The sequence below is a fragment of the Anomaloglossus baeobatrachus genome, chromosome 8 (assembly GCF_048569485.1).
Source record: "Anomaloglossus baeobatrachus isolate aAnoBae1 chromosome 8, aAnoBae1.hap1, whole genome shotgun sequence".
In the NCBI taxonomy this organism is placed as follows: domain Eukaryota; kingdom Metazoa; phylum Chordata; class Amphibia; order Anura; family Aromobatidae; genus Anomaloglossus; species Anomaloglossus baeobatrachus.
The window spans coordinates 161,716,505-161,730,469 of NC_134360.1; the positions used below are offsets into that span (position 1 = coordinate 161,716,505).

The 13,965-nt window shown below is 52.5% G+C and overlaps 1 protein-coding gene across 1 annotated transcript in view; it reads left to right on the plus strand.

The window, feature by feature from the left end:
- Positions 1 to 3,340: 3,340 nt before the first annotated feature.
- ZBTB41 (zinc finger and BTB domain containing 41) overlaps positions 3,341 to 13,965 on the plus strand; it is a 35,111-nt gene continuing 24,486 nt past the window's right edge. Inside the window, exons 1-4 of the mRNA XM_075322189.1 lie at positions 3,341 to 4,953; positions 5,033 to 5,240; positions 6,966 to 7,035; positions 10,120 to 10,267. Of these exons, the coding sequence (XP_075178304.1) occupies positions 3,690 to 4,953; positions 5,033 to 5,240; positions 6,966 to 7,035; positions 10,120 to 10,267 (1,690 nt within the window). The 5' untranslated portion in view covers positions 3,341 to 3,689. The remainder of the gene's footprint in view (positions 4,954 to 5,032; positions 5,241 to 6,965; positions 7,036 to 10,119; positions 10,268 to 13,965) is intronic.

Below are 13,965 nucleotides of genomic sequence, written 5' to 3' on the forward strand. Positions count from 1 at the left end.
CGGGGGCTGCTCCGCTCTGCACAGGGGTAGCCCTGCTCTGTACGGGGGCTGCTTCGCTCTGCACAGGGGTAGCCCTGCTCTGTACGGGGGCTGCTTCGCTCTGCACAGGGGTAGCCCTGCTCTGTACGGGGGCTGCTTCGCTCTGCACAGGGGTAGCCCTGCTCTGTACGGGGGCTGCTCCGCTCTGCACAGGGGTAGCTCCGCTCTGTACGGGGGCTGCTTCGCTCTGCACCGGGGTAGCCCTGCTCTGTACGGGGGCTGCTCCGCTCTAAACAGGGGTAGCTCCGCTCTGTACGGGGGCTGCTTCGCTCTGCACAGGGGTAGCCCTGCTCTGTACGGGGGCTGCTCCGCTCTCCACAGGGGTAGCCCCGCTCTGTCCGGGGGCAGCTTCGCTCTGCACAGGGGTAGCTCCGCCCTGCTCTGTCCGGGGGCTGCTCCGCTCTCCACAGGGGTAGCCCTGCTCTGTCCGGGGGCTGCTTCGCTCTGCACAGGGGTAGCCCTGCTCTGTACGGGGGCTGGTCCGCTCTGCACAGGGGTAGCCCTGCTCTGTACGGGGGCTGCTTCGCTCTGCACAGGGGTAGCCCTGCTCTGTACGGGGGCTGCTTCGCTCTGCACAGGGGTAGCCCTGCTCTGTACGGGGGCTGCTTCGCTCTGCACAGGGGTAGCCCTGCTCTGTACGGGGGCTGCTTCGCTCTGCACAGGGGTAGCCCTGCTCTGTACGGGGGCTGCTTCGCTCTGCACAGGGGTAGCCCTGCTCTGTACGGGGGCTGCTTCGCTCTGCACAGGGGTAGCCCTGCTCTGTACGGGGGCTGCTTCGCTCTGCACAGGGGTAGCCCTGCTCTGTACGGGGGCTGCTTCGCTCTGCACAGGGGTAGCCCTGCTCTGTACGGGGGCTGCTCCGCTCTGCACAGGGGTAGCTCCGCTCTGTACGGGGGCTGCTTCACTCTGCACAGGGGTAGCTCTGCTCTGTACGGGGGCTGCTCCGCTCTGCACAGGGGTAGCTCTGCTCTGTACGGGGGCTGCTCCGCTCTGCACAGGGGTAGCCCTGCTCTGTACGGGGGCTGCTCCGCTCTGCACAGGGGTAGCTCCGCTCTGTACGGAGGCTGCTTCGCTCTGCACAGGGGTAGCCCTGCTCTGTACGGGGGCTGCTCCGCTCTGCACAGGGGTAGCCCTGCTCTGTACGGGGGCTGCTCCGCTCTGCACAGGGGTAGCCCTGCTCTGTACGGGGGCTGCTTCGCTCTGCACAGGGGTAGCCCTGCTCTGTACGGGGGCTGCTTCGCTCTGCACAGGGGTAGCCCTGCTCTGTACGGGGGCTGCTTCGCTCTGCACAGGGGTAGCCCTGCTCTGTACGGGGGCTGCTTCGCTCTGCACAGGGGTAGCCCTGCTCTGTACGGAGGCTGCTCCGCTCTGCACAGGGGTAGCCCTGCTCTGTACGGAGGCTGCTCCGCTCTGCACAGGGGTAGCCCTGCTCTGTACGGGGGCTGCTTCGCTCTGCACAGGGGTAGCCCTGCTCTGTACGGGGGCTGCTTCGCTCTGCACAGGGGTAGCCCTGCTCTGTACGGGGGCTGCTCCGCTCTGCACAGGGGTAGCCCTGCTCTGTACGGGGGCTGCTCCGCTCTGCACAGGGGTAGCCCTGCTCTGTACGGGGGCTGCTCCCCTCTGCACAGGGGTAGCTCTGCTCTGTACGGGGGCTGCTCCCCTCTGCACAGGGGTAGCTCTGCTCTGTACGGGGGCTGCTCCCCTCTGCACAGGGGTAGCTCTGCTCTGTACGGGGGCTGCTCCGCTCTGCACAGGGGTAGCTCCGCTCTGCACCGGGGTAGCCCTGCTCTGTACGGGGGCTGCTCCGCTCTAAACAGGGGTAGCTCCGCTCTGTACGGGGGCTGCTTCGCTCTGCACAGGGGTAGCCCTGCTCTGTACGGGGGCTGCTTCGCTCTGCACAGGGGTAGCCCTGCTCTGTACGGGGGCTGCTTCGCTCTGCACAGGGGTAGCCCTGCTCTGTACGGGGGCTGCTTCGCTCTGCACAGGGGTAGCCCTGCTCTGTACGGAGGCTGCTCCGCTCTGCACAGGGGTAGCCCTGCTCTGTACGGAGGCTGCTCCGCTCTGCACAGGGGTAGCCCTGCTCTGTACGGGGGCTGCTTCGCTCTGCACAGGGGTAGCCCTGCTCTGTACGGGGGCTGCTTCGCTCTGCACAGGGGTAGCCCTGCTCTGTACGGGGGCTGCTCCGCTCTGCACAGGGGTAGCCCTGCTCTGTACGGGGGCTGCTCCGCTCTGCACAGGGGTAGCCCTGCTCTGTACGGGGGCTGCTCCCCTCTGCACAGGGGTAGCTCTGCTCTGTACGGGGGCTGCTCCCCTCTGCACAGGGGTAGCTCTGCTCTGTACGGGGGCTGCTCCCCTCTGCACAGGGGTAGCTCTGCTCTGTACGGGGGCTGCTCCGCTCTAAACAGGGGTAGCTCCGCTCTGCACCGGGGTAGCCCTGCTCTGTACGGGGGCTGCTCCGCTCTAAACAGGGGTAGCTCCGCTCTGTACGGGGGCTGCTTCGCTCTGCACAGGGGTAGCCCTGCTCTGTACGGGGGCTGCTCCGCTCTGCACAGGGGTAGCCCTGCTCTGTACGGGGGCTGCTCCCCTCTGCACAGGGGTAGCTCTGCTCTGTACGGGGGCTGCTCCCCTCTGCACAGGGGTAGCTCTGCTCTGTACGGGGGCTGCTCCGCTCTGCACAGGGGTAGCTCCGCTCTGCACCGGGGTAGCCCTGCTCTGTACGGGGGCTGCTCCGCTCTAAACAGGGGTAGCTCCGCTCTGTACGGGGGCTGCTTCGCTCTGCACAGGGGTAGCCCTGCTCTGTACGGGGGCTGCTTCGCTCTGCACAGGGGTAGCCCTGCTCTGTACGGGGGCTGCTTCGCTCTGCACAGGGGTAGCCCCGCTCTGTCCGGGGGCAGCTTCGCTCTGCACAGGGGTAGCTCCGCCCTGCTCTGTCCGGGGGCTGCTCCGCTCTCCACAGGGGTAGCCCTGCTCTGTCCGGGGGCTGCTTCGCTCTGCACAGGGGTAGCCCTGCTCTGTACGGGGGCTGCTCCGCTCTGCACAGGGGTAGCCCTGCTCTGTCCGGGGGCTGCTCCGCTCTGCACAGGGGTAGCTCCGCTCTGCAGCACCGCTCTACTCTGGGCTGCTCTGTTCTGCAACGGTCGCTTTCACCCCCGCACACAAGCGCCGCAGCTACAGGTCTGTCTGAGCTCTCTGCAGCGTTGCGCTGGTATAAAGCAGGCTCCGCCCCTCCCGTGACGTCATCAGGAGCTTCCGTCTTACACGACCTATGGCCGCTGTTGAGCGGAAGTGACGTTCCCGGATGTTGCTCCCGCTAGTTTGTGCGGAGGACTCGCTGCAGTCAGGAAGTCTAGGGTCGCTGGTGCAGCGGAGGCTTCTGGTCTCGCAGTATGGCGGAGCCGGCAGTGTGATGTGTGCGGCTCCCTGTGTGGACGGTGACGTCACACATATCCGGGTCCATGTCCCGGGCACTGCTGGCTGGTGACGTCAGGCTGCCGGCTATGACATCGCGCTGCCTGTGCGTGTCTCGTGCCCCGGTGTGATGCGCTGTAAGGAATGTGCTGATTACAGCAGGAAGTAGTGGCCTTTTTAGGATTTTAGATGCCCATTTTAACCATTTGTTGCAAGTCTAAATTTTATGAATTATTTTTGCAATGAAGAAAAGGAGAAAATTGTGTCCGAAAACTGCCCCTCCAGTAGGAGTGAGTGATCCAGAGCCGTCCGCTGCCTCGTCGTGTGCCCAGAGCGCTGCCTCGTCGTGTGCCCAGAGCGCTGGCGTGTCGTGTGCCCAGAGCGCTGGCGTGTCGTGTGCCCAGAGCGCTGCCGTGTCGTGTGCCCAGAGCGCTGCCGTGTCGTGTGCCCAGAGCGCTGGCGTGTTGTGTGCCCAGAGCGCTGGCGTGTTGTGTGCCCAGAGCGCTGCCTCGTCGTGTGCCCAGAGCGCTGCCGTGTCGTGTGCCCAGAGCGCTGCCTCGTCGTGTGCCCAGACTGATGTGACCAGTGGAGCCGCCGATCTGCAGCCGCCCGATCAGAGGAAGGTTCTGAGCTCGCATCACTACAACCGCAACCTCCTGAAGTACCTGAATGACGACCGCCTGCGGCAGGGATCCTTCTGTGACCTGCTGGTGGTGGTGGAAGGCGAGCAGTTCCCGGTGCATCGGGTGGTGGTGGCCGTGGGGAGCAGTTACTTCCACGCCTGCCTGAGTAAGAGCCCCAGCACCAAGGTCCTGACCGTGGAGCACGTCTCCTGCCCGGTTTTCCGCCATTTGCTTACCTTCTTGTACACGTCAGAGTTTTCGCTCCTGGAGAAGGAGATCGGCGCGGTGCTGGAGGCAGCAAAGTTCCTGGATATCATAGATGCCGTCACGTTGTTGGCTCCCGAGAACAAACGTTTATCTCTGGTCACAACAGAGATTAAGGTGGAGAACAACCATACGTGTCCCCTGTGCCAGCGCAACTTCTGTTATAAAAAGACATTGGAGAATCACATGGACCGAGCTCACCCGTTCCCAAAAGCAGACGACGTGAAAGATCCAGACTCCTCCACCCGGAAGTCTACCCGTCAGAGAAAGTGTCCGGCCAAGTTTGAAGATCAAGAGGACGGAGAAAGTGACAGTTCTTTAAGTAGTGAATCTTACAAGAGCAGTGGGGATGCCTCCGACTCTGAAGAGTCCAGCAGCGAGGTGAACGACGAGGGCAATGGAGCGGAGGAAGGAGACCAGTCTGTGCAAGGAGAGAATGGGGAGGAGGTGTCTGAGGTCAGTCATGGACCAAGCGAGGACCTGGACAGACCCGAGGAAGCGAACGACAGTCCCACTTCTCTTGGAAACTTTCCTGAAGGACTGGCCCCTATCGTGTTAAAGAAAAGCAGCAAAAAGAATCTGAAGTGTCCGAAATGTGAGAAAGTGTTTGATAGAGTAGGTATGTAGTGGTCTTATGTGTCAGGGGGATGGGGATTGCAGACGATTGGTGGTCTTCAGACTTGTCATTTACTTCCCAGGTAAATATGAGAGTCATACGCGTGTCCACACGGGAGAAAAGCCTTTTGAGTGTGACATCTGCAACATGAGATACTCCACTAAGTCAAACCTGACCGTTCACCGGAAGAGGCACAGCGGCCAGACCGAGCTGCCCAGGAAGGACCACAAGTGTCCGTTTTGTAGCAAGCTCCATGCAAGTAGAAAGACCCTCGTCAAACATGTCAAGAGGTGATTTTCTTGTCTGATTGGTCTGTGATGCCCATGTCATGAGCTGAATGTTTTCTATGGTGTGTTAGAGAAAAAGAGTAAAGCTTTGCTCACATGGAGGTTTCTTGTGTTGGAGAAACCGGATGCTCAGCACCACAGATCTATGTAAAGAAGAGCTGTCACCAGGAGTAAAGTGTCCGGCCTGTGCTCTTATTGTATCCCGTCTGGTATTGATCTGGGCCTTTTCATTTGCTGCAGATGTTTATGGTCTTTACAAATAGGCATAGCTAACAGGTTAATAATACGGAGCAGCCTAGAGGCCCTCCTCCAGGGAACACGTGAGCCAAACTCCAAATTGGTGTTTATTATAACGGCCTATATCTCTATGATAGATTAACAAAAAGATCACTAAATCAGTGGGAATAAAATAGCAAAGTCTGGCCTCAATTGACTTAGTGACAGGTTCTCTGGGACATAATAGGTGGTTTGTGGGTGATCTCCACATGAATTATGGTGCAAACATTCTCTTAATTAGTCACCGTCATTTCACCAAGCCTTGCAACAGTAAATGTAAATGTAAACAGCAGACGCTATGTAATAGTTGGTTGAGTAAATAAGGGTGCTTTACACGCTGCGACATCGCTAGCAATAGGTAGCGATGTCGTGCACGATAGCACCCGCCCCTTTCGCTGTTTTGTCATGGGGGTGATCGCTGCCGTAGCGAACAATATCGTTACGGCAGCAACACACGCACATACCTGCTTAGCGACGTCGCTGGAGACACTGAACAATCTCTTCTTTAAGGGGGCGGTGCGTTTAGCGTCATAAGCGGCCGCCCAATATCAGAGGAGGGGCAGAGATGAGTGGCCGGAACAGGCCGCCCACCTCCTTCCTTCCTCATTGCCGGTGGACGCAGGTAAGGAGATGTTCGTTGTAGTTGTGGTGTCACACGTAGCGATGTGTGATGCTGCAGGAACGACGAACAACCAGTGGCATGCACCACCAACGATATTATGAAAAGGAGCGACGTGTCAACGATTTTTGACGTTTTTGCGATCGTTGCTCCTTTTAGTCACACACAACAATATCGCTAACGGCGCCGGATGTGCGTCACGAATACCGTGACCTCGACGATATATCGTTAGCGATATCGTTGTGTGTAAAGTACCCTTAAGAGTTAAAGGAAACCTGTCAGGTGCAATATGCACACAGAACCACGAGCAGTTCTGGGTGCATATTGCTAATCCCTGCCTAACAGTCCCTGTATCTAGTAGCATAGATAAAGAGATCTTTAGAAAAAGTATTTCTAAAGATCCTTTATGCTATGCTAATGAGGCCTGTGACTAATCACAAGGGCCTTCATTCCTGCACTCTATCCGCCCTCTTAGCATGGTAGTACACCCACAGGGGCCTCCTAACATGCTATTCAATGCAGCATTATAATCAGCGGTGACGTGCATACGTGAGTTCGCGGTCACTGCTGATCAGAAGCCTCGGCACTTCTGGACATGCATATACCCGGCTTCATACATCCTTGTCTTCCATATTACAAATAATGGAAGCATTCAAATTTATAGGCTAACTGTGAAAAAAATCTTGTCCTCTTTCCCTCAGTGACCAATGGGCTCTGTATTCATTCAGTTCAGTATAAAGGAAAAAGACAGCTTGGATACATGGTCCTATTGGTGACGAGGCCACTTTGTCTATAAGGCTCTATTGATACATGAGAACAATTATGTCTTGTAGATTCCACGCTGAAAATGCACAGGAGTTCCTCACCATCAAAAGGATAAAGAGCGACGGATGGAAATGTGATGTAAGTAATGACACCCTGTGTGCACACTGTAAGGACTGTGAAATATTCCATTTTGTCTGAGTCATTAAATCTGAACACACAGGGGCAGAGTCGATACAGATGTCTAATTTTACATTGTATAAACTTTGGTTAGATAACCTGAAACAATTCACTATCATATTATTTCCTTAGAGGGTATATCCAGTACTTAAAGGAAACCTGTCACCAGTTTTGGGGCCTATAAGCTGTGGCCACCACCAGTAGGCTCTTATATACAGCATTCTAACATGCTGTATATAAGAGCCCAGGCTGCTGTGTAGAACATAAAAAACACTTTGTAATACCCACCTAAGGCTCGCGCTGCAGTGGATTTGAGTCATATGGGCATCTCCATTCTCTGGTGCTGGCGCCTCCTCTTTCGGCCATCTTTGTCGTTCTTCTTCTGTAGCCGGGGTGCATGATGTGTCCTACATCATCCACACTTGCCGGCATTGAGGTCCTACGCAGCTGCACTTTCATCTGTCCTGAGCAGGGCAGATCCAAGTATTGTAGTGCGCCTGCGAGTGTGTATGACGTAGGATGTGTCATGCACCCAGGCTTCAGAAGGAGGACGAAGATGGCCGAAAGAGGAGGCGCCGGCACCGGACAACTGAGTCGCCCATCTGACTAAAAGCCACCGTAGCGTGAATGTTAGTGTACCGCCCCACGCTCAGCCCCGGGCTCGTCGGTGGGTGGCTCGAGCACCTCGGACCCGGGGTCACGTCACTCTGAAAGGATGCTGGCGCCACGTAGGGGGTTGGTAGGTTGGTTTACGGCCGGGGCCGTGGTTTGAGTTAAGTTTGTGACGCCACCCACGAGTTGTGGTGAATGTAGACACCACCGCTGCTGTTTACTAGGCCCCCGGGGACGGTGTTGCGCAGCCAGGTGTTGACCCCTCCATGGTAGGGGGTGATGGACCCGGGGCCTGGTTGTGAGGGTGCGGGAGGATTTGTCTGGTGCGGGGCGGTGCGCGGCCCGAAGGCACAGTTGTACTCACTCTGACAGATACACCGGAGTCTCTGGTAAACCAAAAAGATGGTGGTCGGTGCCCGCAGCCGGCTGCGTCTGGTCCCCCACCCGGTTTGGTGGTCCCTGCCTTTCTCCTGCACCTTGTTTTGTAGCTGTGGACTGCCTGCGCTTCAGCGACGGGAGTCCGCTCCCCGGCTGTGTGTGTGTTGGGAGAGCCCGTTTGCCCGCAGACGCTGGCCCGTGGGATCTCTCTGCCTGAGCGGTGGCTTTCTATCCCCCTCGTTGGGCTGTTGTCTTCAGTTGGGACTTGGTTGGGAAAAGACCTAAGGTCCAGACCTCAATCAGTGAATTAACTTAGTCCGGTAGATTCGGGACCTCGTTTCAGGGTCTGAGTACCCCCCTGTGTGCTCCGGTTTCCAGTCTGTTCCCCAGTTCAGTACCGGAGGGCCACTACCCTGTCCCGGTCCCTTATGGTTCCACCAGGCCGTCTTCCCGGCTCCTGCAGGCGGCGACCACCGTCTGCCTCTTGGCCAAAGGGTGTCCAGGCTACGACCCAGACCCCTGTCAGACGTTTACTCCGCTCTCTTTCACCTCCTAAACTCATCTGCTTCTGTATTTCCCACCTCGGGCTATCCGAACCCCCTCGGTGGGCGTGGCCAACTGCCTGGCTCCGCCCCCTGTTGTGAACGTCGAGACCCGAGAGGGGTGACCAAAGTTTTGTGGTTGGCTGCTGTTACCTTTTTAGGGGAACGGGTGTTTGTGCAAGGGCCTGTCTGTGACTACCTGGCTAGTTCAGGGCGTCACATTAGCTGAGTATTATAAAGTGATTTTTACATTCTACACAGCGGCCTGGGCTCCTATATACAGCATGTTAGAATGCTGTATATAAGAGCCCACTGGTGGTGGCCGCAGCTTATAGGCCGAAAAATTGCTGATAGGTTCCCTTTTAAAAAAGTAAAATGTGCCTAAGCACAAACAAGCAGGTGGTTGCTGCCTACCTGCCTGTTGTGCCCGTCCCCGTTTTTTGGCACAGAGTGATCACAAACTTCTCATGCCGGCTATACCGTGGCTTTGTCAATAGAGCGGAGACTTTTCTGCTCTGCTCTGTAGACGGGTGGGAGAGCCAACGTCATGCTGACGGACAGCCAGCTCCCCACTGCTAACTGGAGGAGCTGGCTATCAACCAGCTTGCCATTGGCTCTCCTGCCCCATATAATAATAACATGATAATAATAACATAACGAATAATAACATGACCGATACAGAGGCCTTCAGAACGCCCCAGTCTGCCATGTGCAGGGCTCAGATGGGCTCTGAATTGACAGTGGCCATGCTGGAAGCCTTTTAAATGCTATTTCACAATTAACGGCAGCATTTAAGTGATAAAATGATGTGATCGGAGCGATGTTCTAAAGGGTTTACTAGAAGAGAAAATAGCTGCTTATAAGTGGATAATGCACTATAAGAACATAGCTGCTTCTAAAGGGTTAATCTGAGTCTCTCACTTTCATCACAGAGCCCATAACGGACACACTGAGGAGATGATGTGAGGGGTATTCCCTCCAATGATGTTCCCTATAGCCACCTCCGCCAGCTCTTCCACAATATACTGCAATCCATCAGTAACTGCTTCATATAGTAATACATGCAGCATGAGCAGCTGCACAGATCTCTGCTGTGGTTACATGCTGCACAATGCCTTTCCCTACACACACGCACACTCCCAGCTTAGAGGCAGTGGAGAGACCGTCGTCATCCTCCTCCTATTAAAAGGCCAGAGCCTGTATACTAAATAAGTGCGGAGACTTGCACTGTCCAGTGCTCTGGGGGGGGGCTGCTGCACAAGAGAATATCTAAAATGTTTAATGTGGTGTACAGCATGTAGTAAATCTGCCCCAGTATGGTAGGAACATGAGCAAGAAAATGATTGAAGCATCTGATACAATTGTGACCTGCGTGATTGAATCTCAGGATCAGGTGTGAATTCTGCTGCACACACAGAATTTCGTGCACAAATATTCAAACCCTTTAAACTTTGCACGTTTCCTGTGTTTGGTTTCCCTTCGTATCAGATTTCTTACATCTTTCTGTTTTTAGATCTGCAATAAATCTTTCACGCGGCGGCCGCACTTACAGGAGCACATGATCCTCCACTCACAGGACAAGCCCTTTAAATGCACTTATTGTGATGAGCAGTTTAAATCGCGCTTCAAAAGGCTAAAGCATCAAGAGAAAAATCACCTGGGTAAGAAATCTTTATATTTTACACTGGCGTTAAGTGATTGATGACCAGAAAGGAGTGACCATGAAACAGACTAACTAGAAATGTACTCCTTTTACCATATTTGCTGCTCTCTGCGACTGTCACTTTAGCATGTTAATCACAGGAAGGGCAAGTCACGGGCCTATCGCTGCCTGTAAATGTGAGGTCTCCCCTAATAGATGACACTTCAGTGTGTATGTACAGTGGAGGGTGATAAAGCTGGGATAGTAGGAATATAAGTTAATGCCGGTCACAGTTTCTTTTGTCCTGTGCATGTTTTCCGGTCCAATGTTTAAAAAAATTTTTTAAAAATTGTAGATTTCAGCATAAATGTGACTGATATCAGTTTTCACCTATAAGCACTTAAAGGGAATCTGTCACCAGGTTTTTGCCCCCTCATCTGAGAACAGCATAATGTAGGGGCAGAGATCCTGATTTCAGCGATATCACTTTCCTGGGCTGCTTAGTGTAGTTTTTATAAAATCAGTGTTTAATTAGCAGTAGATTATCAATACAGGACTACTTGGCTGCTACCTGAGCTCTGTATAACTGGTAGATCTGCAGCAGAGAAAATATTGATTTTATCAAAATGACATCAAACAGCTCAGTAAGTGACATCACAGGAATCAGGGGCTCTGTCTACATTATCCTACTCTCAGATGGGGCAGCAAAAACCTGAACCTAGTAACAGATTTCCTTAAAGTTAATATGCCAATATCCTATTTCTCTATTGCTTCATTGGGGGACACAGGATACCATGGGTGTATGCTGCTGGCTCTAGTCGGCTGACACTATGCTGTAGAAAAACATTTACTCCTCCCCAGTAGTATACACCCACCGACCGGTGCTGAGACCCTTAAAGTTAATATGCCAAAATCCTATTTATATATTAATTAAATTGACATCACAACAATATGCAATTCAGGAGAGAGAGAGGTGAAGTCCTCTACCTGAGAGCGGTGGCTGCAGGTAACCTGAATGAGGGCACAGCTGATTGCACGGCTTACTTTAGTTGCTGCGTGGAGTTGATAGAGAGCGGTCGTGTTCTATGGCCGCTCCTGTCAGCTTCATATAGCAGAGCTGGATACGTCGAGGGACATCGTGTGGATTACGCCGGACCTGGAGGGGTATTTGGGGATTAATAAAGTGGTGAAAGAGGGTGGTTTTTTTTGTCTTTTATTCCAAATAAAGGATTTTTTTCGTGTGTTTGTGTTTATTTACTTTCACTTACAGGTTAATCGTGGGGGGTTTTCTCATAGATGCCTGTGACGACAAGACATTAACTCCTTATTACCCCGATTGCCACCGCACCAGGGCAATTCGGGATGAGCTGGGTAGAGTCCCGGGACTGTCACATCTAATGGATGCCGCAATTCCGGGCGGCTGCTGGCTGATATTTTTAGGCTGGGGGCTCCCCATAACGTGGGGCTCCCCATCCTGTGAATACCAGCCTTCAGCCGTGTGGCTTTACCTTGGCTGGAATCAAAAATGGGGGGGGACTGCACGCATTTTTTTTTAAAATTATTTATTGTACTGCACTGCATAGACCTGCCCACCGTCGGCTGTGATTGGTTTAAGTGAGACAGCTGTCACTCAGTGTGGGGGCGGGTCTGACTGCAACCAATCATAGGTGCTGGTGGGCGGGGGAAGCGGGGAATACGAGATAGAATAATGAGCGGCCGGCATTTTCAAAACAGGAAAAGCCGCCACAGTGTGACAGCCGTGCAGCGCCAGTGATCGGTGAGTATGAGAGAGGGGGTGAGAGGAGGGCAACCGACAGAGAGAGAGAGAGAGACCAGGAGTGATTTTAAACGATTTAGATCGTTCTGCTGGACATGCTGAGCATGCTCAGTAGAACGTGTTGGAATCTGTCAGCGGATTCCGCCGCTTAGCGCATTGCGGCGGAATCTGCCACCATAGACCATCATTAGACACCTTGGCGGATTCTAACGGAATCCGTCAAGTTGCGTTATTTTAACAACCCAAAAAATGCTACATGTAGCATTCCCTCTGCCCGACGCTGTGTCAAAATAACGAGGCAGCGTCCTCCAGCGGATGAAACGCAGACACTTGCATTACAGTGCGTCATCAATACAAGTCTATGGAGAATAGCGCAGTGCGTTAACGGACTGCGCTATTCTCCATAGCGGCGGATTGCGCTGAACTCAAGTGTGAAAGCAGCCTTATTGGTGTGGCACACAGAGGTGCGTGCCACGCAGGAGATCATTCATGAAGTGGTGTGCGCCTCTTATTGTATTTATACTCTTCATTCATTCATTCAAAATCTTCATTATGTCTAGCGTGTGCTGTCTAAGTCTTAACCCCTTCACGTCCCTACGATTTTCCGTTTTTTGTTTTTTCCTCCCCTTTTTCCAACAGCCATAACTTTATTTTTCCTTCATAGCTGTATGAGGGCTTGTTTTTTTGACGGATGAGTTGTACTTTTGAAAGAAACAATTCATTTTTCCATGTAGTGTATTGGAAAACGGAAAAAATCAAAGTGCAGAGAAATTGCAAAAAATGTGCAATTCTAAAATTGTTTTTTTATATATTTATGTACCATGTTCACTATATAGTAAAACTGCCCTGGCAGTATAATTATGGCAGTAAACTATAGACTGAAAAATACCTCTTTTCTTGAGAACTGAGACAATTTTTAATTAAGAGGTGAATTGAAAAGTTGCTGTTTTTGCAAGCAAATTGCAATTTTTATTATTAAAAAAGATATTAGCAACATGTCCTATACCAGGGCTGTGGAGTCGGTAAGCCACAGTTGCGACTCCGACTCCTGGATTTTATCAGGTTCCGACTCCGACTCCGGCTCCGACTCCTTCTTCATAAATGGCCAATTCATAACAACAAATTTACTGTTGTAAAATATTAACATCGTGCTTATTCAGTTTCTCACCATCATATAAGTAATCAGACCACTTAGAGCAAAAACTACATTTATTAGAATACAATTAGAATATAGCAACTTTTATAAACTTTTATAAACTGTAAGTAAATATGCAATAAACACTTTTATGCAGTTAATAAGAAGAAATCTATAAATTTGTCCTCAGAAAAAGTATTGCCTCTGTCAGATCCTCCTTCATGGATGCCCTCAAATCTGATCTAATTATTTTGAGAGCAGTGAACAACCTCTCTACACTAACTTGTGTTGGTGGCAAAGCAGTAACCACTCGGGCAACATCTCTGACAATGTCAGGATACAGAGGAATCGCTTGTTGCACTTATTTTTGATGAACAGTCAAATTTCTCAATTTCTTTTAGTGCACATGAAAAATTCTGCTGAAATGTACGGGCTGTGTTCCCTGATGGGGATGACTCTTCTTCTATGCGGGAACGCTTTGCACGATCCTTGTGATCCAAATATTTTTCGAAATTAAATTCTTCATCAGTTGATGATGAGGGTGAAGATGTGGCAGGACGACCAAATTCTTGTTTTTCCTCCTGACTGTTCTGCAACCCTTTCATCCTCACTGCTATTTCAAACAGAGCTTCTTTTCCTTTACTTAGCTGTTGATCATCTAGAAGAATCCGATGCATTGGGTCTACATAAACCGCTGCCAAAAGAATGTTATTTTGTAATAGTAGCTCCTCTCTCCGTTTCATTGATGTAGCAATGCCACTTGCAATTAACCCTCCTCTTTGGGACAGGCGAAACATCAGGTTCT